This window comes from Trichomycterus rosablanca, chromosome 15, assembly GCF_030014385.1.
Source record: "Trichomycterus rosablanca isolate fTriRos1 chromosome 15, fTriRos1.hap1, whole genome shotgun sequence".
Classification (NCBI taxonomy): Eukaryota; Metazoa; Chordata; class Actinopteri; order Siluriformes; family Trichomycteridae; genus Trichomycterus; species Trichomycterus rosablanca.
The window spans coordinates 20,129,490-20,156,621 of record NC_086002.1 but is presented as its reverse complement, the minus strand read 5'-3'; the positions used below and the strand labels follow the sequence as shown (position 1 = coordinate 20,156,621).

Here is a 27,132-nt window from a genome sequence, read left to right as displayed (position 1 = left end):
CTAAGGCTGACAACCACATTGTATCTTTCATTTTTCTAGATATTATTTTATTTTGTAATAAATCTATAAGATTTTCATTTTCCTCTTTTGTGCAGTCTTTAAACTGTATCATACCATTATAAATGTAATTCGCAATTTCTTTATGAATTATTTTATTGGACTGCGTGACCCAATTTATTTCCAAAAGTCTATATTTTTCGACAAAGTCGCCATATAAGAGTTTATAGTAGGGAACATCTTTCCTTTTCTTCCCTCTTAGTTTGGCCCATTCATCAGTATTCCCTAACCAAGCTGCTTTTCGAGCTAAGCTTAAACTAATATGTTTGCAATAATTAATTTTAAGCTTTATTCCAAAATTAGTTGCTTCTAGTCCTCCATTCTTTTTAGCTTTATATAGGAATTCTCTTTTAACTATTTCGAAGTTTCTACCCCATATTGTTCTGATACAAGTTTTGTTCAATTTTGTTATTATATTTTGCGTTGGTGGGAATACAATGGATAGAAACAATAATTTTGCTAATATAAAGACATTAATTAAATTTATTTTTGCTTCATAACTTGTTTTCCAATTCATTAATTTGTTGGACTCTTCAGTAATTTCTAATATTTTCTTATTCCAATTTTTATCTAATGCATTCTCATTGCTTATTTGTATACCAAGTACTGTGATTTCATCTTTTACTTGTATGCTAAGACTTGGTTTACTCTTTGGGTCACCAATCCATACTGCTTCTGTTTTATTTTGATTCAAAACTGCTCCAGATACTTTCTCATAATTTAAAAAGTGATCATTGATTCTATCTAATTCTCTTTGGTTTTTTATGAACAAAGTTATATCATCTGCGTAAGCTGATATTATACATCTGTTCATTTGATTGTTAACCTGAACCCCTGATAACATTTTATCTTTTTTAATTTTGAACAGCAGAGGGCTAATCGCTATCACATATAAAGCTGCACTTAGTGGACATCCTTGCTTAACTCCCGTGTATATATCAAAACTTTCAGTCAGGTTCCCATTCACATTTACTTTTACTTTTGATTCTTTATATAACAGTTTAACCATATTTATAAATTCATCAGGAAACCCATACCATTGCAATACTCTCCACAGATAGTCTCTTGATAGAAAGTCGAATGCTCTTTTTTGGTCCAATGCAATCATGAAAAACCCAGGTACATTAAGGCCTTTGCATGTAATAATTTCTCTAATAATACATAAGTTATCCCACATGTTTCTCCCTTTAATTGCACATGTTTGCTCTTGTTCGATAATAGAATTTAAAATTACCTGCAACCTGTTCATTAAAATTTTTGCAAAGATTTTATATTCCACATTCATTAGAGTTATTTGTCTCCAATTACTTAAATCATATTCATCACCTTTTTTAAAGATTAATGTTACTATACCTTCATAAAAACTATCGTACATGTCCATTGTTTCTATTCCATGGTTAAAAACTGATGTAAGTAAATCAGACAAATCATCAGACAATAACAAATAAAATTCAGCAGGAAAGCCGTCGGAACCTGGAGATTTTCCTTTGTTTAACGAAGCGATAGCTATACTAACTTCTTCTTTGGTGATTTTCCCAACAATTTCCTTAAAGCTTACATTTATACCTTGGATCGTTTCTCCTAAGAAATTATTTACATCACTCTCATTAGTGCTTGTTTTTTTATACATTTCTTTAAATGATTTAACAATTTCATCAGCTATTTCTTTTCCATTGGTTACTATTGAGTTATTTCCTGTCCGTATTCCTTTAACATTTTTTGTTTCTTTACGTTCTTTATATTTCTTAATAAGATTATGTATATTACAATCAGTATTCTCAGGCCCTTCATAGCCACACATTACTTTTAAGCTGTTGCGGTAATCGCAGTTCAGTTTATAAATTTTTTCTTTAAGTTCATCTATTTCTGTTAAATCTTGTGGCGTTTTATTCATTTTTGTTTTGTTCTTTATATAATTTGTAAGTAATTCATCATATGTCTGGTTTCTTTTTTGATTTAGTTCTTTACATTTCCTAATCAGCATATTTTTAAGCCTATTTTTTAAGATTTGCCACAATTCAAAATACGATTTAGAGATAACATCTAGATCTTTACATATATTTACCTCCTTTTTTAATTCATCTACGAGTGGTTCATTTTTCAGACATTTCAAATTTAATTTCCAATAGTTTTTTCTAATTTTTGCATTTAAAAGAATTTTACAATTTACGGCTAAATGATCTGAATGTATTATCAATTCTGTTTTATATTGTTCAACTTTTATTTGGTTTGATACATATACTCTGTCTATTCTCGTTTTTGCCTTGCTATCAAATCTTGTGAAACCCGATTTATGAGGGTGTAAAGCCCTAAAAACATCTTTCATTCCACATTCATCACATATTTCTTTTAATACTTTTGCTGCTCTGGTTAGCTTAAAAGGTAATCCATCACCTCTGTCTTCTTTATCTGTTATGACATTGAAGTCTCCCGCTAAGATAATGTTATGACTGCAAAGCAACAATTCTCTCATTTTTTGAAATAGCTGTATTTTTTTAAAACTGTCTTGTGCTGTGTATATATTTATTAACCTAATTTTTTGATTTTCTAAAATGCAATCTATCACTAAAAGTCGACCTGGTATTAAATCTCTTCTCTTAATAATATTTATCTGTTTTGTTTTAAAAAATATTCCAATACCATCCGCTGAATCATCGCCTATAGAGATTACAGATTCACCTATGTTCCATGTTTGCTGTACGTTTTTTATGTCATCATGAGTTTTTAATCTTAATTCCTGGAGAAATAAAATATCTGCCTTTAACCGTTTTAGCTTATCTAATTTTTCCGTTCTATTTTTTTCCGTTTGTATTCCTCTTACATTATAAGTTATAACATTAATCCCCCCAAACATTAAATAAGTGGGTGAACATCTCACTTATCTTTTGGTCTCTTGGTTGTTGTCTCTGTTGGGGATCTTATACGTTTTCCAGTTTTGATCTCAGGTTGTTGAGTGTTCGATCTTCTCTCCAAGTTCGGTGATTTGTCCGTGTTGGTTTCAGTATTTGTTTCCATATCCTCCATTTTTTCATTAGTTCTCTTTAATTGTTCTGTTGTAGTTGTTTGTTCGATGTTATCCGCTTGTCTTTGTGCCGGTGTACTGTCGATATCCGTCGCCTCACTGCTTTCGCTGTCGCTGTCGTCTTCCTCATCACTGCTATCCGCTTCATCGCTGCTTGTTGAACCGGATGACTCTTCCTCACTGCTGTTGGATTCTTTATTCGCTTGTTCTTGTTGTGGCTGGTCGTTGTTGTCAGGTTTATCACAAGCTGGATCTTTTGTTTCAGGTGTAGTTTGTTCTGGATCTTGTAGATTTGGTTGTGCTTGTTTTCTTTCCTTCTTTAAAAGGTTGCTGAAAGATTTAGGACACGTGAAATACGAGTGACCGCTTTGTCCACACAGTCCACACTGTTCCACATCTACACAATCTTTAGCTTTATGTCCAAACTGTCCACATTTCCAACATTTGGTCTTATCACAGTCCTTTACTTGATGTTGAGCGGAGTTACATATGTAGCATCGTTGAATTTGTCCAGGGTATGAAATCTTTCCTACATAAGGACCCATAGCTATAGTGTTGGGCAGTTGCTGGATCTCTCCATTCTCGTTCGTTCTTAGCTTGACTTTATATCTTCTTACTCCATACCATATTCCGAACTGATCCACTGGCTTATCCGGAGGTTGTAGAATCTCACAGTATCTTCTGATATAGCAATTTACGTCTTCATCGGCGATTCGTCCAGTCCAGAACTTGATGATAATATGGACAATATCTTGGGGAGCTGAGCTTGTGATATTCCAGTTTTTCCAAAAGCCTTCCCCAATCCAAGCATTGAATAGCTGGCAAAACTTTTTCAACATATGCTCTGTGTAGAAAACCAGCTCATATTCTCTTTGATTTTGTAAAGTGATAAAAGAGTAAATGTCTTTAGCTTCTATCCACTCAGAACGTATGAGATGTGCTCCAACTGTGCTACGATTCGGTGCTTCCCCTTCCCCAACAAATTTCAACCTTACCCAGTGTCTTCCGACCTGGGTAGGTTGGGCCCCAATTGGGGCCATGTTTGTTGGGGAGACTCCAATAAGTAGGACCTAAAGGTACACTACTTATACAAAGGAAAATAAGATTCTAGAAAAGGACTTCCAAACGTATTCTGTTATAGTAGTTATCACTGTACACGAACTGGTTCAGGCATGATGCTGCTGTTTCCTCTAGAACAAACTGCAATTGAAAGTACACGCTCTACACGCCCGCTTTATTAACCCTGCATGCTGAGTAAGCCAAGTTGAAACACTTAACTCTGATTGGTCCAAGGTCCTGGGTTTCTATTGGACAGGAAACAAACCGTTCCACGCCCCCTTCTGCCCCATTCACTAGAATCTGTTCCCGCTTAATCTGAGGTCGATACATGTTTTAAAACCGAATATAAAAGAATCAATAGCAATATTTTATTAAATGTGATAGATAGATTAGATAGATTAGATTAGACAGACAGACAAGATAGATAGATATCGTGTTAATGATTGTAGTGTAATCTACAGTAGGCTGTACATTGGTAGTATGCAAACACTCCGTATGAAGGCTAAACGAGAGATCCGATAGTAAACGTAAAATTATTAATGATAATTCAAAGCTTTTAGGGCTACACAAGTGAACTGAAAAAAAAATGCATCAGTGAATGTGTTATTTGTACTTATAATGATGCTTTCAAGCTTTTGGAGCTAAACGAGCATCAGTGAACATACTACTACTAACAATATTAATAATAAAAAAAGAAGCACTTTCTCTTTTGTAGAAAATATGGGTGGCTCTTAAAAGAGCCGTTGTGTTAGCGTGGAGGTCTGAACGTTTAACCCCCGAATCCGTACAGGGTGCGTCCCTGGCGTTTCAGAGCGTACACCACGTCCATTGCGGTGACGGTCTTTCTCTTGGCGTGCTCGGTGTAGGTGACGGCATCACGGATGACGTTCTCAAGGAAAACCTTGAGCACACCGCGGGTCTCCTCGTAGATCAAGCCGGAAATACGCTTCACACCGCCACGACGAGCCAAACGGCGGATGGCGGGTTTAGTAATACCCTGGATGTTATCACGGAGAACTTTGCGATGACGCTTAGCGCCTCCTTTTCCAAGACCTTTGCCGCCTTTTCCTCTTCCGGACATCGTTACTGCTCTCGTCGAGATGAAGCAAGTCAATGCAGGACGAGCGTTCACAGCGAGCCTGTTATTTCCCTCTACCGGACCTAGTTGAAGACAATGAGGCAATGAAGACAATTAAGCAGCGACCGCCCACTGTGACCGCAGCTGCTCGGAGTAGGCCTCATGTAAAGCGCATAACTTAGTACCTCCACTGTTTTTCCCCCACAGTAAATCGGTCCACAATCGATGTGATGTATTCCACATGACATATTTTTCTGTAACTAATGTTAAATGTTAAAAAAAATTTTTTAAATATGTTGTGCCAGAAGAAAGAAATACAAACAAAGAAACAACTTTAAACCCTATTACAATTTACTATAATCGCCATGTTTGTCGCATTTTTTAATATTGTACAATTAGGTGGGACAAAAAGCCATTAGAGACATGACAATGTAGCCAAAAAAAAACATATTAGGAATACAGAAAGACAGTGTGGGAGAATACAGCAGTGTATGATCAAAAATTCATATTAGTTCAAATCAGTACAGTTGTAGTGAATATTGAATTTTAAACAAACAAATAGCTTTAGAAACTTTTCAGTGCTTGTAAAAGTAGCATTAGAGACACGTTATGATAAAAACAAAGATCTTAAACACCTGCAGCAGTGTAGGAGGAGGTGTAGGGTAAAGAGAACATGAGGGTAAAATTGTGTTGGAATGTGTAATATATAAATGGACAACGCCAATGTTTGTTGCTAGCTTTTGCAGATGTGTGTGTGTGTGTGTGTGTGTGTGTGTGAGAGAGTGTGCTGGATCTGCTAGAGAAGTTCTGTCAGACCTGGGCCCTGACAGTAAATCCTGATAAATCTAAAATCATGATCTTCCAAAAGAAAGCCAGATCTCAGGAGAGCAGGTACACTTTCAATCTAGGAGACACCGCCCTAGATCACACCTTTACTTATGATTACCTGGGGCTCAAAATCAGCGCCTCAGGAGGCTTCGGTCTGGCAGTGGAAGCACTGAAAGAGAAAGCCTGCAGAGCCCTCTATTCAATTAAAAACAAATTAATTAAGATTGACATCCCAATTGGAATCTGGTTAAAGATCTTTGACAGTATAATCCTGCCCACTGCGCTATACGGTAGTGAAGTATGGGGTCCACTCAGTCATCATGACTACACTAGATGGGACAAGCATCCCACTGAAGTCCTGCATGCAGAATTCTGCAGAATGATTTTACATGTACAAAAAAACCCAACCAATGCATGCAGGGCTGAATTAGGCCGATACCCATTAATTATTAATATTGATAAAAGAGCCCTTAAATTCTGGATGCACCTAAAATCCAGTCCCAAAACAAGCCTGCAGTTTCAGGCACTCCAATCCCAAGAGCTCTACCCTGAAAAGAGTCCCGTGTGTCAGCTGGTCCAGAGACTGACCAACACACTGACCCCTAACAACCCCAACTCTCTGACCAGCTCTGCTTCCCAAACACCAATCAGGATCACCCAAATTATCAAACACCTCATAAACACTTATCTGGAACATTGGACAACCCAAACTCAATCCCAAAATAGACTAAACTGCTATCTGACCCTAAAACATGAATTCAACCTGGCCACGTATCTCCTTACTGTCCGAGATACAAAGCAGAGACAGATCCTCACCAAATACAGACTGAGTGACCACAGCCTGGCCATCGAGAGAGGCAGGTTAAAAAAGTCCTGGATCCCCAGAGAGGAGAGACTGTGTGGTCACTGCAGGACAGGTGAGGTTGAGACAGAAGTGCACTTCCTTCTAAACTGCCCAAAATACACAACAATCAAAAACAAATATTATAATCAGTTTGGAAGAGAGGTGAGCGGCTTCAGATCGCCGACAGCCAGCCAGAAACTGGCCATTATATTAGGAGAGGGACCATCAGCCTCCACTGCAGCCAAATATGTACATGAGTGTCACACACTCCGGGACAGTGAGTGAAACACCAGATAATACCCCCACCCATCCGCCGCACACGCACACACACACACATCACAAACCCACCAAACACACATCACACACACATCACACACACCCGCCACACACACACCCACACACACACACATCACAAACCCACCAAACACACATCACACACACCCGCCACACACACACACACACACACACACATCCACATCACAAATCCACCAAACACACATCACACACACATCACACACACCCACCACACACACACATAGTAATATTTTCTTTTTTTGTGTGTGAATAATTGTCTAATTACATAATGAATATTTTCTTACAATTTTTTTTTCTATATATACACCTGTTTTTTTTTTCTTTTTTTAAATATTTATATATACTATATGTATGCTTTGACAATACAAATATAGAAATTTGTCATGTCAATAAAGCAAATTCAATTGAATTGAACTGAGAGAGAGCGAGAGAGAGAGAGAGTTTACAAAAAAAGTAAAATAGGTGGATATTTACATTTTCAGCATACACCTTTATCCACAGCGACTTACATTACAGTATACAGTCTGAGCAATTGAGGGTTAAAAACCTTGCTCAAGGGCCCAACAGTGATAACCTAGCAGTGGTGGGGCTTGAACCAGTGACCCTCTGGTCACTGGCCTAGTACCTTAACCACTAGGCTACAGCTGGCCCTGGATATGTCACCTGCACTGCTAGAGCCATAGATGTTTTGTTAAAGTGGGTGTTAGTGTCATGAATGAGTAAATAACTAAATTAATACATAAACAATGAATACATTAACAAATAAGTACATAAAAAATGTGTAAAGCAGTGTTTGGATTTGTCTGTGCTGAACTATACTGACGCAAGTCTTTATAAGTGACATCTGTGTTAAAAATGTGTTTGTATATTTCACTGTATTGTGAGAAATGGGAAGTTATAAGTCATATTCTGCTAAAGCATAACGTTTCATAAATATATTTCAAAGTCAGACACATCTTGATTAAAGTGAAAGTGGTCAAAGCTGTGTATCAATAAAATCCAAATAAGTGAAAGAAGACATTTTATGTTTCAGTGTTAGCTGTGTTAAAGCCATTTCTGAGTTTTAAAAAGAATTATAAAAAAAAAAAAATGCATGTTAATAAGTGAGATCTCTTGTGTAAGTGTAGGAGCCATGTGTTGTTTTAGAAATGTGTCCGTATATGTGAACTCAAATTAATTAATTAATTTATTTATTTTCTTTTTTTATTAGGTTGGTTTTCTGTTTTTTTTTATTTCCCTCCGAGTTTATGATTTAGGTGTGTGCGAGTTTATCCATCTTCACCGTAATGTGTTCACGAACAGAACTGTGAGTGCAATAGATAGAAACTGCAATTTCTTAACAAGACTATTTATTTACTGAAGTCAGAAGTAAAGCCGTTTAAAGTTTACAATTTAATTCCCCATTACGGTACTAAACACAGAGAGAAATACAAGAACGTGAACAATGTACAACATTCAGGTGTGAAGCTTTACTAGCTCAACTACAAAAGCTTTTTATAGCGCTTTATGTACTTTTTGGATATCACAAAGCTGGTCTTGACTGCTTCAAAGGACTGAAAAACAGCAAATGAAGTCATTAAGTTCCAAAAGTTATAGAAATAAGATTTTGTGTATTGTTGATGTGAAAACCTACACTTTTAATGCCCACCTGTTTTCGTGAAAGTAAATTAAATAGTGAAATTATGTTGATGTTTTTACTCTGCCTCCTTCTAATTTCATTGCCTGATAGTAAAAATAGGATTAATTTAGGTTTAGAACTAGCTTGGGGTTATCCTAATTGGGTTAGATACATGTTGGGGTTATCATAGTTACGGTTAGAAACATTTTGGGGTTATTATAGTTTGGGTTAGAAGGAGGTTTTAAATTGGGCTCAACAGATATCATCTGTGCTGCCTAGGAACACAAGGCGCACCTGGAGATGACAAACCACACCTGGGTCCTCATGCCTTCAGATCAGGTAGCGAGAACAATGAGTTCCAGCCTGAGTGTGAGTGCCAGCAGTGGTGCAGTGGAGCTTCGGTCAGGCCTCTGTGCAGGACACTGGAGCTTCTTGAAGCCGAGCTTCTCTTTATGTTTGTGGATTTTGCTTTGTGCACAGAGGTTTAGTCCTGCTGGAACAGGAAGTGGCCTTCCCCTTTAATCTAATTCAGTCATGGTTTTTATCTCACTCGCTTATGACACTTGTTAACACTTGTTAGCTATGGTGGCGGCTGAAACACATGAATTTCCAAATTAGAAAAGGCATCATTGTGAATACGGTTGTTTTATTACCATTATTACAATAACCAGTCTTATGGTGAACATTCAATATTCTGCTCATTCCTTATGCCTTCATCCAGCGTGTTTACATTCTACCAATGTACAGCCATACTGTAGATTACACTACAATCAGTTAATACCATCTCTGTGTAAAATACAGACTGTGTACACCGTGCAACACCAACGCCACTAAATCCTCCTAACAATTTTTTATATTACATAAAAATACATAAAAATATACATACATAAAAGAAAACACACATACACACATAAACACACAGATTTAGTTCGTGTTTTCACATTTTGGTCACGAGATGGAAGAAACGCTTCACTAACCGTCTATTGGTTCTCCATAACATTATAATTACAGTTACTACTACTACTACCATCACCAATAATACTATTATTACAACAACTATAATAGAAATAAAAATCATTATTATGAGTAATTATGATTATTTACACTTAATATTTTACAGTATGTCTGTTCTAAAATTTCTCTAATTACCCTGTGTTGAGTACCTAGAATAGTATTTTATTATTGTTATATTATTCTTAATAATAGTTATTGATTATTAATCTTCTTTTTTTTGCATTAGTAGCGTAATATTTTAACCACTGCTGCAATTTACTGCTCCCTCTTCTTTACTGTCATGTTTTTGTTGTTACTCTACTACTCATAACTACTATATTACTCTTATTAACTCTCAATGCTTTATAGAACCCCATAAACATACACCACTATAAACATTATTAATCATGTTATAAGACACCACCTGCCAATCTTTAATCAGCTGTACTTATGTAACCTTGCTTATAATTGTTGTAAGAACATGTAAAGTACATCTCTACACACACACAAACACATTAACAAGTTTTTCCTTGTTAACTAATATAACCCCATGTTTCTAACCGAAACTATGATAACCCTCACATGTATCTAACCCAAATTAGGTCATTTAATTTACTTTCATGAAAACAGGTGGGCATAAAAAGTGTATGTGTCACCCGGTGGGTCGTGGTCCACCTGCGACAAGAATTTTGGGACTATATCAGTTTGTACTTTAATGTTGCCAACAACGCCACCTAGGAGTTTAACGAGCTCTAGGAACTCAGATTTTTATATTTATAAGGAAGGTTTTTTAAACACCATGTTTTAAGACCACAGGTTCTTTTTTAATCTGGGGTGCGAGCAGTCAAGATGAACCACCACAATTTTCCAACTTTTAGAAAGTATTTTTATTGACCATAAAAATTAGATTCACATAAAGGACCAATATAAAATTACTCTTCTCGACAGGCTAAATACTTTAAAATACTAGGGTAATTTTTTTACTCACAGTTTACTACGACTAGGCTAGGGTCATCCCCCATACAACCCCCAGCACACAACCCCAAAATAAACACCTTCACATCAATCAAAGGAAATCAAACTCACAACACACTACCCACAAATAACACACTTAGACTACTAATTAATATAACCCGTGCCCAGTCAGTATCAATACTGAAAGAAACAAAAGGACAAACAATTACTCTAAATACGTAACTAAACCAAATAAAAACAGACAAAAACAAATAGACAAGACAATCTCAGGGGTTCTAAATCGTACTCAATTATTTAGTCTAGAAAGAAGAGTAAAAGATCCATTTCCCAGTACTCTTAAAAGTGTATTGTCAGAAAAAGGAAAGGAAATCGTGGAGCGAACTTCCCCCAGCCACAGCAGAACCTGGCCGGAGTCTCCACGATGCAGACCCCGAGAACGTGACGCGGCTCAATGTCTCTCTCTCCTCCGCACTGATTCTCCTCCACGTGCTTCACGGTAACGACCGGCTAGAAGGGAGACAAAGAGAACAGACCGCAGTATTCTGGCCAATACACGGGCATGCAGCAGTACGTCTTCGTTGCTATTCGCTCAAGCGAGCACCAGCCGAATTCAATACTTAGTATTTCCACCCACCCTTACGTCATCGGGAGATAATACTCACACTCTGCCCGGGAGTGGTAACCACCAACCCCCAGTGTAAGTCTTCCAAGGCCTGGGTGAAATGTAACACGACAGCAGCCTCCGGTGCAGCTCCTCCACGCTCCTCTTCCAGTGCGTCTCGACCCTTTCGTCTCACCTGCACGCCGGTCACTCGTGGTTCCAAGTCGCTTCCACACCGATCCCGAAGCTCTGTCTCTACGGCTCCAGTCGCCAACTTAGCACACGCCACTGTACTGCTCTCCCATCACTGAATGGCCAGATCTGCTCAGTCTCGTCACGCTCCGAGCAGCGGAGTTTCTGACCGCTGTTATTTATGTAGTATGTAGATTCAGATTCAAGTAGCTCTATAGGCATGACAGTAGGAAACAATATTGCCAAATGGTCGGTGTTTTCCTTAGGACTTCTATCATTTCTTAGGACTTAAATCATTCTACAGAAATCAGCATGCAGGGTTTCTGTTGGATGTTTGTCCCATTTAATAGAACTGTGAAATTTCAGTGGACCCCATACTTTACTCCTGTACAGTGCAATGGGCTGTATCACACTATCAATTAATTTACTCCAAACTGAGGTGGGGATGTCAATGTTGTAAAATCTCCTACTGACTGCGTATGTACAATACTTTAGTGCATTCACTGCCATGCTGAAACTCCCTGATACAGTAATGAGTACAGCCGTGGCCTAGTGGTTAGGGTACTGGACTAGTAATCAGAAGGTTGCTGGTTCAAGCCCCACCACTGCCAGGTTGCTGCTGTTGGGCCCTTGAGTAAGGCCCTTAACCCTCAATTGCTCAGATTGTATACTGTAACTGCACTGTACGTTGCTTTGGATAAAGGCGTCTGCTAAATGCTGAAAATGTAAATGTAATGATGAGACCAAGGTAAGTGTACTGCATTGTGTGCTCCAGGGCAGTGCTGACCATGGTAAACTGGTGCCATGTGTTCCTGACATCTAGGTTTGTTTTTGGAAGACAATCATTTTTGTTTTCTTCAGATTTACTGCTAGGGCCCAGTTCTGGCAGTACTGCTCCAACAGGTCTAGGTGCAGCTGCATAGAGTAGAAATTTTACTTCCCCGTCCTGCAGAGTGAGTCCGGGGGCTGCACACTAAATCATTTATGTAGATATTAAACAGTGATGGACTTGTGTATGTTTGTCACCGGTTCTTACAGCACTTTTGTTTCTTAGTAGTATCTGTGTGTGTTTGAGTGAAATGTATACACACACACACACACCATGTTTTCCATAACATTATAAGTAACTAGTTATATTATAAGTTACTACTACTACCACCATCACCAATAATACTATTATTACGACAACAACTATAATATTAAAAACAAATTGATTATTATGAGTAATTATGATTATTTACAGTTAATATTTTACAATATGTCTGTCCTAAAATGCCTGTAAGTACCCTGTGTTGAGTACCTAGAATAGTGTTTTATTATTGATATTGATACATTATTCTGAATAATAATTACTGATTATTATTCCTCTTTTTTGCAAGCTGCAATTTACTGTAATTTACTGCTCCCTCTTCTTTACTGGCATGTTTTTGTTCTGTTACTCTGTTTAGTGAGAAGTAAAACACAACTACCAAGCAGGACTAGGTCGAGTCCAGGGTGCTTAACTGTCATGTAGCAGAAATGGAAGAAAAAAAAAAACATAACTTAAAATAATAATGGTGATAATAAGAAGAATATTTTAATACACTAACATTTATTTCAGTTAGTTCTACATATTTGTGCTGTAAGATCTACAGAACATCACCGTGTCAGCTTTAAGTTCACATATACTGACACATTTCTAAAACAACACATGGCTCCAACATTCCCATTCTACTGATCTTTCTAACACTCACAAAACAGATTCAAGTCTATTTTAGTTATTTATCTGATACATCTCTTTTATAAAGATGCACTTTTTAATGTTTAACTCAGAAATAGCTTTAACACAGCTAACACCGACACATAAAATGTCTTCTTTCACTTATTTGGATTTTATTGATACACAGCTTTGACCACTTTCACTTTAATCAAGATGTGTCTGACTTTGAAATATGTTTATGAAACGTTATGCTTTAGCAGAATATGACTTATAACGTCCCATTTCTCACAATACAGTGAAATATACAAACACATTTTTAACACAGAGGTCACTTATAAAGACTTTATAAGTCAGTATTGTTCAGCACCGAAGAATCTGAAAACTTATTTACTCAAATTTTATTTATTTATTTGTTTAATGTATTCATTGTTTATGTAGTTAATCACTCATTCATGACCCTAACACCCAATTTAACAAAACATTAATGGCTCTAGCAGTCCAGGTGAGACATATCCACCTTTTTTACTTAAATTTTTTACTCTCTCTCTCTCACACACACCTGCACAAGCTAGCAACAAACACAAGCGTTGTCCATTTATATATTACACATTCCTAAACACAATTTTACCCTCATGTTTTATTCACCCTACACCTCCTCCTACACCGCTGCAGGTGTTTTAGATGTATATTTTTTTATCCTAACGTGTCTCTAATGCTACTTTCACAAGCACTGAAAGGTTTCTAAAGCTATTTGTTTGTTTTATTTCAATTTCACTACAAATTTACTGATTTGACTTAATATGACTTTTGGTCATACACTGCTCTATTCTCCCACTCTGTCTCATATGGGTTATTTTTTGGGGTCATTTTTCAGGTGCAGGATTCAAAAAGGTCAGAGTAAGTACTGTGTAATAAAAACTCAACAAAAGATACCATTTACATTTTTTTTTCAAATACTGTTGAACAACCAACTGTCCACAAAAACTGTAACAGTCCACAAGATATCAGCCGTAAGTGCAAAATGTGTATAATAGTGCTGCTGAAATGTAGTTGTTGACAGTTACCATCTTTCAGCCAGTTATTTAAAATGAGTCTGTTCACATGAATTGGTAAAAGTGAGGATCTTTACCTGTCCATAACCCTGCCACTGAAAACAGGCGCTCATAATATGATCCATTTCTAGATGCAACACCAGTGGTGTAACTAGGAGCTCATGGGCTTCAGTGCAAAAAAAAATGTTGGGCCCCCTCAACAAATTGCATATGCTGATAGCTGATCAGAATGAATTAAAAGTCACTCAGAAGTTACACTTCAAGTCCAAATTTCTGCCTCTGGTATTTTTAATGCACAGTTTTAGTTATTTTAATTTTACTTAACAAAAATATTGTAATATAATAATAAGGACCTGGCGAGTGCAGCCAATGGTAGTGAGGTGAGAGGTTAATGTCGTGGAGGCCCCCCTGCCATGGGCCCCGGTGCACCTTCTGTATCTGCCGTAGTTTTTCCTGCCCTTGTAATTCACACAAGAACTATTTTTCCTTAAAAATGTTTCCTCTCACCTGTCATGTAATGTGAATTACACATCTAGTGTCTGGTCCTTTAAGAATGTTAAGTGTACTATAGTGCGCAGGGAGCGAGTGTGTATGGAAGCTATCAGAAGTTCTGTTCATCAGAGTTCTGCTTCATGCACTTTTAAGGAACAAAAATTACCACAAAGACGCAAATTTACGTGACACAAACAGCTCAATAAAAATAGTTTGATTAAAAAATTTTCATCTCGATTATTTTTTTTTAATCGCGATTAAAAATGTTAACGCTTTAATCGCGTTAATTACCGCGATTAACGACAGCCCTAATAATAATATAAACTAATTCATGACACATATCAGAAAAACATCAACTTAACTTTTGCTGTGGTCATTTTGCAGGCTAGCGTGGAGAGCAGAAACGGAATGTAAACATGAAGTGCCGTCAGGAAGCCCAATCCCCCCAATCTCAATCCGCTCCCTACTCACTCCCCCTCTTCACTCCGCCTCCGTTTGCGCGTTCACGTGGAGGGTCCCTCTATAGTGGAGTGTTAGTGAGGAGGGAGCGGATTGGGAAAGACCGCATGAGGTACCGTACGGTGCCGGCAACTAACTGCTCGAGTGGAAAACATCGATTTCATATCAGTTCACAATGTTCATAAATAAAATGAATGAGTGAATAACTAAATGAATACATTAAACAAATAAAAACATAAAAAATGTGTAAAGCAGTGTTTGGATTTGTCTGTGCTGAACAATACTGATGCAAGTCTTTATAAGTGACTAAACACAGAGAAATACAAGCACGTGAACAATGTACAACGGTCAGGTGTGAAGCTTTGCTAACTCAAATACAAAAGCAACAAGGTCTTTTTATAGCGCTTTATGTACTTTTTGGATATCACAAAGCTGGTCTTGACTGCTTCAAAGAATTGAAAAACAGCAAATTAATTATTTAAGTTCCAAAAGTTATAGAAAAAAGATTTTGTGTATTGTTAATGTGAAAACCTACACTTTTTATGCCCACCTGTTTTCGTGAAAGTAAATTAAATTACCTAATTTGGGTTAGATATATGTTGGGGTTATATTAGTTTAGGTTAGAAATAACTTGGGGTTATTGTAATTAGGGTTAGAAGGAAGTTGGGCTTAAATTGGACTCAACAGATATCATCTGTGCTGCCTAGGAACACAAGGCGCACCTGGAGCTGACGAACCACACCTGGGTCCTCATGCCTTCAGATCAGGTAGCGAGCACAATGAGTGCCAGCCTGAGTGTGAGTGCCAGCCGGAGAACCTGCAAACGGTGACAAAAACCCGTCAGAAATGGGAGTCGGTGCTGCAGGACTCAGAGGGCAAAGGTTAAAGTTACACACACACAGTGGCGGCTCAAACACATGAATTACCAAATTAGAAAAGGCATCATTGTAAATACGGTTCTTTTATTACCATTATTACAATAACCAGTCTTATGGTTAACATTCAATATTCTGCTCATTCCTTATGCCTTCATCCAGCGTGTTTACATTCTACCAATGTACAGCCATACTGTAGATTACACTACAATCAGTTAATACCATCTCTGTGTAAAATACAGACTGTGTACACCGTGCAACACCAACGCCACTAAATCCTCCTAACAATTTTTTATATTACATACAAATACATAAAGATATACATACATAAAAGAAAACACACACATACACACATAAACACACAGATTTAGTTCGTGTTTTCACATTTTGGTCACGAGATGGAAGAAGGGCAGTTGTAGCCTAGTGGTAAGGTACTGGACTAGTAATCCAAAGGTTGCAGGTTCAAGCCCCACCACTGCCAGGGTTGGGTCCTTGAGCAAGACCCTTAACCCTTAATTGCTTAGATAGTATATACTGTCTCAGTACTGTAAGTCGCTTTGGATAAAAGCGTCTGCTAAATGCCAAAAATGTAAATGTAAGAAACGCTCCACTAACCGTCTATTGGTTCTCCATAACATTATAATTACAGTTACTACTACTACTACCATCACCAATAATACTATTATTACAACAACTATAATAGAAATAAAATCATTATTATGAGTAATTATGATTATTTACACTTAATATTTTACAGTATGTCTGTTCTAAAATTTCTCTAATTACCCTGTGTTGAGTACCTAGAATAGTATTTTATTATTGATCTATTATTCTGAATAATAATTATTGATTATTAATCTTCTTTTTTTTTTTGCATTAGTAGCCTGATATTTTTTACCACCGCTGCAATTTATGGCTCCCTCTTCTTTACTGGCATGTTTTTTTAGAACATAAGAACATGTAATACATGTAAGAACATGTAAAGTAAATCTCTACACACACACACACACACAAACACATTAACAAGTTTTTCCAAACATTTATAACTGATAAATAAAACTAAATTATAACTCAGAACACGCACACACACAATGGAATAATAAATAAATAATAAACTTATGAAAAATGCCCATTTCAGTGGAAGCATGTAAGTGGCTCTTAAAAGAGCCTTTGGGGATAACTGGATGGAGTGGGTTTGCTTAAGCACGCTCTCCGCGAATACGGCGGGCCAGCTGGATGTCCTTAGGCATGATGGTCACCCTCTTGGCATGGATGGCGCACAGGTTGGTGTCCTCGAACAGACCGACCAGGTAAGCCTCACTGGCCTCCTGCAGAACTCTGGAAGCGCAGATCGGTCTTAAAGTCCTGAGCGATCTCTCTAACCAGGCGCTGGAAGGGCAGTTTGCGGATGAGCAGCTCAGTGGACTTCTGATAACGGCGGATTTCACGCAGAGCCACGGTACCTGGCCTGTAACGGTGAGGTTTCTTCACACCGCCAGTAGCCGGGGCGCTCTTGCGGGCAGCCTTAGTGGCGAGCTGCTTCCTCGGCGCCTTACCACCGGTGGATTTACGAGCGGTCTGCTTGGTTCTTGCCATCGCGTCTGGAACTCCGCACTTCACCAACTGTAGGACAGAATATGTTAGCCCGCCCAACACGCTCTATTTAAGTACCAGAGCTGCTCTGCGCTCATTGGGCGTCTTGATGATGCACTTTTCTCATTGGACGATCGTGCTTACATCAAATGTCGCTTACTGGTCGGCGTTCTGCCGCTGCCTCGTTTCGGAATACATAATATTTCCTCCATGCTGTTGGCGGGATTTATAATACTTTCCTTTCTTTCTTTGTGCTTTTAAAACACAGCCTACAATCGCATTTAAAGTATATACCTTTTTAAAAAATATATTATTTCGTTCATTTTGCTTATTATTAGTTATTATTAGCATTATTATTATTTTTGTTCCATGTGTATTACACAAACACGTTTGTTGCACCACTTTAAATTGTCTGTATTGTTGGTTTTGCTTCTGCAAGTGATATAAAACTTCACTTATGTATGTATATAGAGATATATGTAAAGATAGAGAAAAAACAAATCGTACATATTGATTTGTTAATTTTACTATGTCATAAATCATGTGAGTTTTATGCCGTGTGAGCCTATGAAACGATATTATATCTTTTTTTCTTTTACATTATCTGGGGAAATTGCACTTTTTCTGTGGAAATGGGTGGCTCTTAAAAGAGCCTTTTGGTTAGAACACGAGAGCGAGTTTACTTGGCCTTGGCTGCTTTCTCGGTCTTCTTGGGCAACAGAACAGCCTGGATGTTAGGCAGCACACCGCCCTGAGCGATGGTTACACCTCCAAGCAGTCTGTTCAACTCCTCGTCGTTACGCACGGCCAACTGCAGATGACGAGGGATGATACGAGACTTCTTGTTATCTCTGGCGGCGTTACCAGCCAACTCGAGGATCTCAGCGGTCAGATACTCCAGCACGGCAGCCAAGTAGACAGGAGCACCAGCTCCCACACGGTGGGCGTAATTGCCCTTACGTAGCAGTCTGTGAACACGGCCCACAGGGAACTGAAGACCGGCACGAGATGAACGAGTCTTGGCCTTAGCTCTGGTCTTTCCTTTTTTAAATAGTTTTATTTAACAAAATTCAATCACATTACAAATATATACAGATCAATACATCATCAAAATAATTACATCAGTTCAAAATGTTCATTACAAATCCAGTATAGAATAATACACAAAAAATATATATATTCAGAGCTTGTTCTTTTTATTTTCCCTTTTTATACATTATTTTTTTTAAGTGAAAAAAAAAAAAAGAATAATAATAATAAATTACAATCTTAATATTGACCAAGGAAATTGAGTTTTTTTTGTGCGCAAGTCTTCATTTTTTAGTCTTCTAAGATGGCATACAATTTGTTTAAAAACAATATCTGGGGGTATGTTGCATTGCTCGAAAATCATTTTACACCTAGTTTTCCAGATTTTTGTATTAACAATACAGACAACTAACCAATAAAGGTCATTTATTCTTTGAGAAATATTTTCGAAGATTCCAAACATAATTGTTTTTTTATTTATTTCGAAATGTAAGTTTAAAGTTTTAATTTTGTTCCAAATATCAACTGATCTACTACAGTTTATTAGTAGATGCTCGATGGTTTCATCTTGTAAACAGCCCTGTATCGGGCATAATTTTGTTGTTACAAAGCAACTCCATTTAACGATAACTCTTACAGGAAGTCTTCCAACCGTTATTAACCATATTGTATCGCGTATGTTTTCAGAGATGTTTTTAGAGGAGATATTTTTTCTTACTTTTGTCGATTCCTCTTCGGTTAGTTGACTGTATTGTATCTTTTCACCATAATAATGATTATTAATTATATTATAAATATCTTTATTGGTTTGATTTAGCCAGTCTATATTTAAATGATCATGTTTAAACATAAAATCTCCGTAAAGGAGTTGGTAGTATGGTATATTTAATCTCTTTTTACCTTTTTGTTTTGACCAATATTCTTTTTTTCCAACCCAAATTGCACCTCTATTCATGGCTTGTGTTACATTTTTACAAAATGCTATTTTTAATTTATTACCCATATCAACAGCTCCCAAGCCCCCATGTTTTTTTGGTTTGTATAATAATGCTCTTTTTGTTACTTCTCTATTAGTTCCCCATATATATTTTACACATTGCTTGTTTAATCTTGTAATATATTTATCATCGGGTGGTATAACTGTAGCTAGAAATAATAATTTAGACAAGATAAAAGTTTTTATAATTTGAATTCGTGTCATATAATTGGTAGCTTTATATTTTTCTAGTTCCTCTTTTATTAATTGTTCCTTTTTCTCCCAATTTAGTTCTCTAGTTTTACTATTAGTTATATATATACCTAAAATTTTTATTTTATCTTTCAGATTTAGATTGATATGGGGTTGAATATCATCATCTCCTATCCAAACTCCTTCGGTTTTGTTTTGATTTAGTCTGGCTCCCGAAACTAACTCGTATGTTTTAAAATGTTCTTTTAAAATATCAAGCTCTTGTTGATCTTTTATTATTACGGTGATATCATCTGCATATGCTGAAATTTTAACTAAGTTATTGGGATCTAGTTGAATACCTTTGATTTTTTTATTATTTTTAATTAATTTTAAAAGTGGACTAATTGCCAAAATGTATAGGGCAGAACTCAGGGGACAACCTTGTTTTACTCCTCTATGACAGCTAAAATTATGTGTTAAAACACCATTAACATTTATTTGTACTTCCGACTTTGCATAAAGCAGCTTTATCATTTGGATGAAATTTTCTGGAAAGCCATAGTTTTCTAATACATGCCAGAGATATTCTCTTGAGACGTAGTCAAAAGCTTTTTTCTGATCTAATGCTACTATGAAATAATTTTTATTTTTTTCATTTGTTAGTATATCTCTTATAGTACTTAGGTTATCCCACATGAATCGCCCTTTTATAGCGCACGTTTGTTCTTGTTCTACAATTTTATTTAAAAATTCGTTCATTCTATTAATTAAAATTTTTGCTAATATTTTATAATCTACATTAGTTACACTGATTTGTCTCCAATTATCTAAATTGTATTGATCACCCTTTTTGAATATTAAATTTATTATGGTATGATAAAAGGAATCATGCATTTTTCTTAATTGGAAACCTTCATTGTATACTTTCTCCAAAAGATCTATCAAGTCATTACAAAATATTTGATAGAATTCAGCAGGGAGGCCATCTGACCCTGGTGTTTTCTCTTTATTTAGTTGTCTTATGGCTAATTCTATTTCTTCCTTTGTAAATGGTTTTTCTAAGTGTTCTAAATTTTCTATATTATTTTTAGGAAAAAGTTTCAAGAATTTTATAATTTGAGCTTCATCAATATGTTCTTTTTTATATGCAGTTTCACATTTTTCCTGTATTAAATTACGTATTTCATTATTGGTTTTTATAATTTTGCCATCTTGATTTCGAATACCCGTTATATATTTCTTTTCTTTTCTTTCTTTGAAGTGTTTTATTACAGTATTTACATTTCCCATGTAGCTGGAGTCAAAACCAGCTTGTATTTGAGTACTTAGAAAAATGTCATTATTTATGTTTGCGATTTCCAATTTTACCTCTTTTAATTTATTTTCTTCTTCATAATTTCGATTTGATATAGTTTGCAAACTTACGTAGTCAAGGGTTAACTGCTTATAATATTCGTTTCTGCGAAAGTTAAGTTCTTTACATTTACGCTTAAAAAAGGTTCTTATTTGACTTTTTAAAACACTCCATAGTTCTATATTTGACTTAGTTAAAACATTTAATTGCTTAATTCGATTAATTTCTTCCTTCACTTCTATTATTAAATTTGGGTTTTTTAGGCATGATGTATTTAATTTCCAATATCCTTTATTCTCGTATTTCCCTATATTTATTTTAACGTTCACTGCTAAATGGTCAGAGTCTACTAAATATTATGTTGTATAGTTAATAATTTGTATATTTTTTGATGTATATATTCTATCAATTCGTGTGTTAACTATCTTATCAAAACGTGTAAAACCCATTCGATTTGGATGTAATTGTTTAAAGACATCATTTAGTTCGGATGATTCACAGATCTTTTTTAATAGATTTCCCTCCCTACTTATTGGAGTATCCTTAAACGGAATTCTATCTTTTAAATCAGTAATTGTATTGAAGTCCCCACATAAGATTACGGGAAACCCAATATTTAATAATTCTGACATTTTGTGAAAAATTCTTATTTTACCGGCGCGATCTGACGGCGTGTATATGTTAATTACTCTGATTTTTTGATTTTGAAAAAAGCAGTCAACTAAAAGAATTCTACCTGGGATTATTTGTCTAACTTTAATAATGTCAACAGGTTGTTTAAAAAATATTCCCACTCCATCAGCTTTATTCTCTCCAATGGACAAGAAACATTTACTCGGTGACCATAATTTTTGTACTTTATTCATGTCGTTTAAGCTAACTAGTCTTAATTCCTGTGCACATATTATGTCACAACGTTTAAGCTTTAACTGATTAATTTTTTGTATTTGATTTTTTTCCGATTGAATCCCTCTTACATTAATTGAAATTACGTTAAGTGACATTCTAACAACCAAAATCCATATATTTATTATAGGGTAAAGGACCTTTTTTTATTTATTTTTTTTATTATTTGTTAATCATGTGTTTTCTTTTGTCCTTTTACCTAAATTACTGTCAGGGGGAGAATTTCTTTTACGTCTTTTATTTTTTATTAATTTAGGTGAAAGAGTAGAGCTTTGTACAACATTTTCTGTTGAAATATCTATATTACCTTGAACATTATCATTAGATGGAGGCTTTAAAGTCGAAGGTTTAATCGAAGTCTTCTTGGTTGGAGCAGGAGGGCTCGTGAGTTCATCACTTGCTGTGGTGGTGGAGGAGGAAGAGTCTGTTTCATCAGAGCTGGTCGATGTGTTAGAAGTGTCGGAGTCCGATGTTTTGTTTCCCTCGGGTTCGATGTTCTTTTCTTGTTGCTTCTTATCTTCATTGTTGGTTTCTATTATAGTTGTTAAAGGCTCTTGTGTGCAGACTTCCTGTAGCGGATTTGTTTCTAGAGAAGACGGAGGGTTGATCACTTGCACAGATTGATTTTGTTGGCTTTGAGAACCTTTAATTTTGTTACTGTAGGAGTAAGGGCAATTGAAGAAAGTGTGACCTTCTTTGTTGCATAGATTACAGATTTCTGTGCTTTTGCAGTCTTTTCCTTTATGACCATGCTGTCCGCACTTCCAGCACTTAAGTATGTCACAGTCTTTAACATGATGTAATGTTGAGGAGCAGATGTAGCAACTCTTGCTTTGCCCCGGGTAAGTTATGCTGCCATTGTAAGGCCCCATTGAGATGTTATTTGGAATAGTCATTGTGTTGCCATCAGGAGTTTTTTTTATCCTAATTTTGAATTTGCGAACGCCATACCATATTCCAAATTGATCAACGGGCTTGTAAACTTGTAAGATTTCTCCAAACCTCTTTATATATTGTTCCACATCGCCATCAGCAACACGTCCAGTCCAGAATTTAACAACTATGAATTTAATATCATTGGGGACAGAAGAAATCAGTTCCCAGTTCTTCCAGAAACCCGTGCCAGTGGCGCTGTTGAAGATCTGCGTGAAACGTTGTAGAGTCTGTAATTGATGGAAACATATTTCGAAGTCTCTGCGGTTTGGAGATGCAATGAAAGAATAAACATCTGCAGCATTAATCCAGTCGCTAAGTAGTAGCTGAGCTCCCACCTCCGTGCGGTTAGGAGCATCGCTTTCACCAGCGTATCTCAGTCGAACCCAGTGCCTCCCCACCTCAGGTGGGGAGGACACACGCGGGAGCATGTGTTAGCGTCCTTTGTTCTTTTAATGTCCGTTTGTTGGTCGCTGTTTCACAGGAAAACTTTCGTTGTCAGATGTTTAACATATGAAAGAGTTGTTAGCTTAACCACCGGTCTTCCCTCGGCCACTCATTTTGATGATCAGATCCGTTCGTGGAACAATACTGAAGTAAACTGGGAGAGAGCTCGAAACGGTATGATATAGGCAAACTGGCCTCTCTCCTATTGGCTTAGAGCGAAGGCACAGCTGAGCCAATCATAAACGCGCTGTCATGTCTCAGGGACGGAACATACACGCCCCCTCACATATTGCCCCGCTCCTCCCCTCCTCCCTTCTCCTCCGTTCTCCCGCCCGTGTAATGTATGATACAAAAAAGCTTCTCTTAAGCCACTATTACTTTATATTATGTCACAATAACATTTACACTAACAATTACATTATGTAAAGAGCTCATATACGTGAGTGCACATACATATACAGATTTATACGGACAGTTTTATGGGGATGTGTGACAAAATCATTATTATACATAAAACAGGACCAGTTATACTTAGTGTTTTTAACTCCTTGCTTATCACTCTCCACAAAATATGTATGGATGGCTGCATGTATGGACAGTTCGCATGCATGCTTATATGTATGTATGTGTTTAGGAAACGCGACTCTTTATGGGAGGAAATAGGTGGCTCTTAAAAGAGCCGTTTTAAGAAAATGAAGGTAATAAAACATAAACATGATTACTTCTTTTTGGGTGCAGCTTTTTTGGCCTTGGCCGCTTTTGGCTTAGCGGTCTTGGGTTTGGCTGCCTTGGCTTTTTTAGGACTCTTGGCTGCCTTCTTGGGGGTCGCCGGCTTCTTAGCCTTCTTGGGGCTCTTGGTGGCTTTCTTAGCGGCAGCAGCGGGTTTCTTGACCTTCTTGGGGGACTTCTTGGCTGTTACCTTCTTGGGCTTCTTTGCGGCGGCGGGTTTCTTTGCGGCCTTTTTCACTTTAGGAGCGGCGGCTTTTTTGGCCGCGGGTTTCTTCGCCTCGGTTTGCTTCTTGTTGAGCTTGAAAGAGCCTGAGGCGCCGGTGCCCTTGGTCTGCACCAGGGTGCCCTTGGTCACCAGGCTTTTGACGGCGAGTTTGACGCGGGAGTTGTTCTTCTCCACGTCGTATCCACCTGCAGACAGAGCTTTCTTCAGGGCGGCCAGGGACACGCCGCTCCTCTCCTTGGAAGCGGAAACAGCTTTGACGATCAGCTCGCCGACGCTGGGACCCGCTTTCTTGGGTTTGGTCGCGGTCTTCTTTTTAGGAGCCTTGGCGGGGGCCGAGCTGGCCGGTGCTGGAGCTTCTTCCACCATCGTTGTTGGAGCTAAAACGGCGCTAAGAAAGAGCGAGTGAAGCGCTGTGCTCTCTCTTTTTACCTTTTTGTTTTGACCAATATTCTTTTTTTCCAACCCAAATTGCACCTCTATTCATGGCTTGTGTTACATTGACGGACGGACGGACGGACAGACAGACAGACAGACAGACAGACAGACAGACAGACAGACAGACAGACAGACAGACAGACAGACAGACAGATCGATCGATCGATCTTATCAACCCACACATGAGACGTTGACTGGAAGGTTGCCCCCAAGGTGATAAAAGCCACAGGAAAGAATCAGACAGAGTCAACCGAAGAGAAAGAGGTGTCAGATCTGCCCAAGTAACAAAGATTGTAAAGTCAACAGTCTGTGTGCAAAATGCGCCTGTACGTACCTGTGTGCAATGATTACAGCCAGAGACAGGTAGTTTGTCACAACTGCATACCGTGAAATACACTCTCTCTCTCTCTCTCTCTCTCTCTTACGCACACACACACACACACACAATAGATGTTGGCATTGTTCTATTGCTGTTGTGTAATTTTCTTTTCCAATTTTCAAAATGTTTTACAAATTTTTGTTTTAAAAAGTGAAAAATACAAATATTTCAAACATGAAATCATTCTTTTGTGGACCAGAATATATTACTAAATATAATATAAATGGTCATTTTTAACCAAAATGACAAATGTGGCATAAAAACACATTGATTATACCACGGGTCATTTTTGACCCACTTATGGAAGAGTGTAAGGTCCAGTCACTCATGCATCTAAGGGTTAAGCTGCTGAAATTTAGCTGGGTTCAATTCCCAGGTCACCCGGTACCTTCTTCCTGTGAGATGATGAGGCGTATTTAATTGCTGAGGGGTTTCTTTCTTTTTCTTTCTTTCTTTCTTTCTTTCTTTCTTTCTTTCTTTCTTTCTTTCTTTCTTTCTTTCTTTCTCTCTCTCTTCTCTCTCTCTCTCTCTCTCTCTCTCTCTCTCTCTCTCTCTCTCTCTCTCTCTCTCTCTTTCTTTCTCTCTTTCTTTCTCTTTCTTTTTCTCTTTCTTTTTCTCTTTCTTTTTCTCTTTCTTTCTTTCTTTCTTTCTTTCTTTCTTTCTTTCTTTCTTTCTTTCTTTCTTTCTTTCTTTCTTTCTTTCTTTCTTTCTTTCTTTCTTTCTTTCTGTCTTTTTCTTTCTGTCTTTTTCTCTTTCTTTCTAAACGCAGTGACTCGTTAAATCTTCATCTTGAGAAATGATGAGGAAAAACCAGTTACTTTTTGAAGATCTTTTTCTCCTCCTATTTTGCACGATCCCAGTTCACCCTATGCGTCCGATCTTTGCTCCTCTCTCTCTGTCAGCAGTCTTTGCTGCTCTCGGTCTTTTTGTCGGAGCTCCTCTAGTTCTCCGACTCTTCTCATAAGCTCCTCGTTCTCCTGCCTCATGGTGCTTCTCTCCTCCTCCCAGCACACTTTCAGACCTTCCTCCTCCAGTCTGTGTTGCTCTTCCTCCATCAGTCGGAGCCTCCGCACGTCCTGCAGGTTGTGTCTGGCTCTCTCCGTCTCCTCGGTCGTGGACGTCACGTTCTCCTTGTACTGCTGGAGCTGGGTCTCGCAGAGGTGCTCCTTCCACACAGAGGTCAGCAGGTGCCTCTTCCTCACTGACTCGGAGAGCATCCTCATCCTTATCTGATGGTCCACTTCCTCCAGCAGACCCTTTCTGTCCCAACCCTGCCTGGCCCGCAGTCTCTCCGTCGCCAGCCGCTCGGCCCTCAGCTCGGCCTCCAGCTCCCTCAGCCTGTGTCTCCGCCGGGCCGGGCAGCAGGAGCGCAGGAACGACAGCAGTCGGTCTCGAACGGCCGACCACGGCATGGTTGTACCGCCAGTTTTTTTTTTTTTACTTAAACAAAGGAACGTAGCACGAACACCAAACACAGACGAGTCTCTCGAGTCGTCGAAACTGAAGTGATCTGAAAGTCACCAAGTGTGTGGTTATATAGGGGCTGTACGTGTGATGTCATCCTGTCTGTGACATCATCGTGTTCTACAGCTCTGCACCTTTCAGTCCTGTTTAGACTCCTCCCCCTGTTTTATACATAAACACACACACACACACACACTCACACACACACACACTCTCACACACACACACACACACTCTCACACACACACACACACGTAGCTCCTTAATTTTCACTTTTTAAGACATTGCAATAATCCAACCTTGAACC

The 27,132-nt window shown here is 37.7% G+C and overlaps 3 protein-coding genes and 1 pseudogene across 6 annotated transcripts in view; 1 reads left to right on the top strand and 3 right to left on the bottom strand.

The window, feature by feature from the left end:
• Nucleotides 1–27,132, top strand: part of LOC134328802 (histone H2AX-like) — a 218,105-nt gene that overhangs the window by 10,502 nt on the left and 180,471 nt on the right. The gene's annotated exons all lie outside the window — the stretch shown is intronic.
• Nucleotides 4,908–12,481, bottom strand: LOC134329087 (histone H4). Its single transcript, XM_063010334.1, has 2 exons — nucleotides 12,459–12,481; nucleotides 4,908–5,229 (listed from the first exon to the last, which is right to left on the bottom strand). The coding sequence occupies exon 2, from the start codon at nucleotides 5,217–5,219 to the stop codon at nucleotides 4,908–4,910; it is 312 nt and encodes a 103-aa protein (XP_062866404.1). The 5' UTR covers nucleotides 5,220–5,229; nucleotides 12,459–12,481.
• Nucleotides 17,359–17,755, bottom strand: LOC134328963 (histone H3-like; annotated as a pseudogene).
• Nucleotides 22,521–25,869, bottom strand: LOC134328877 (histone H1-like). Of its 4 annotated transcripts, none has more exons than XR_010014757.1 (2): nucleotides 25,317–25,869; nucleotides 22,521–22,798 (listed from the first exon to the last, which is right to left on the bottom strand). XR_010014757.1 is itself a non-coding variant. In XM_063010108.1 (2 exons), the coding sequence occupies exon 2, from the start codon at nucleotides 24,911–24,913 to the stop codon at nucleotides 24,311–24,313; it is 603 nt and encodes a 200-aa protein (XP_062866178.1). In that variant the 5' UTR covers nucleotides 24,914–25,176; nucleotides 25,317–25,869; the 3' UTR covers nucleotides 24,221–24,310. The 4 variants fall into 4 exon arrangements, 3 of the variants coding, with proteins under 3 accessions (XP_062866178.1, XP_062866179.1, XP_062866181.1); XM_063010108.1 differs by lacking the exon at nucleotides 22,521–22,798 and adding an exon at nucleotides 24,221–25,176; XM_063010109.1 differs by lacking the exon at nucleotides 22,521–22,798 and having other exon boundaries at nucleotides 24,221–25,402; nucleotides 25,750–25,869.

Bases quoted from the DNA above. Each gene is read 5' to 3' on its own strand.
- LOC134329087 (XM_063010334.1), bottom strand. From the start codon at position 5,219: ATGTCCGGAAGAGGAAAAGGCGGCAAAGGTCTTGGAAAAGGAGGCGCT.
- LOC134328877 (XM_063010108.1), bottom strand. From the start codon at position 24,913: ATGGTGGAAGAAGCTCCAGCACCGGCCAGCTCGGCCCCCGCCAAGGCT.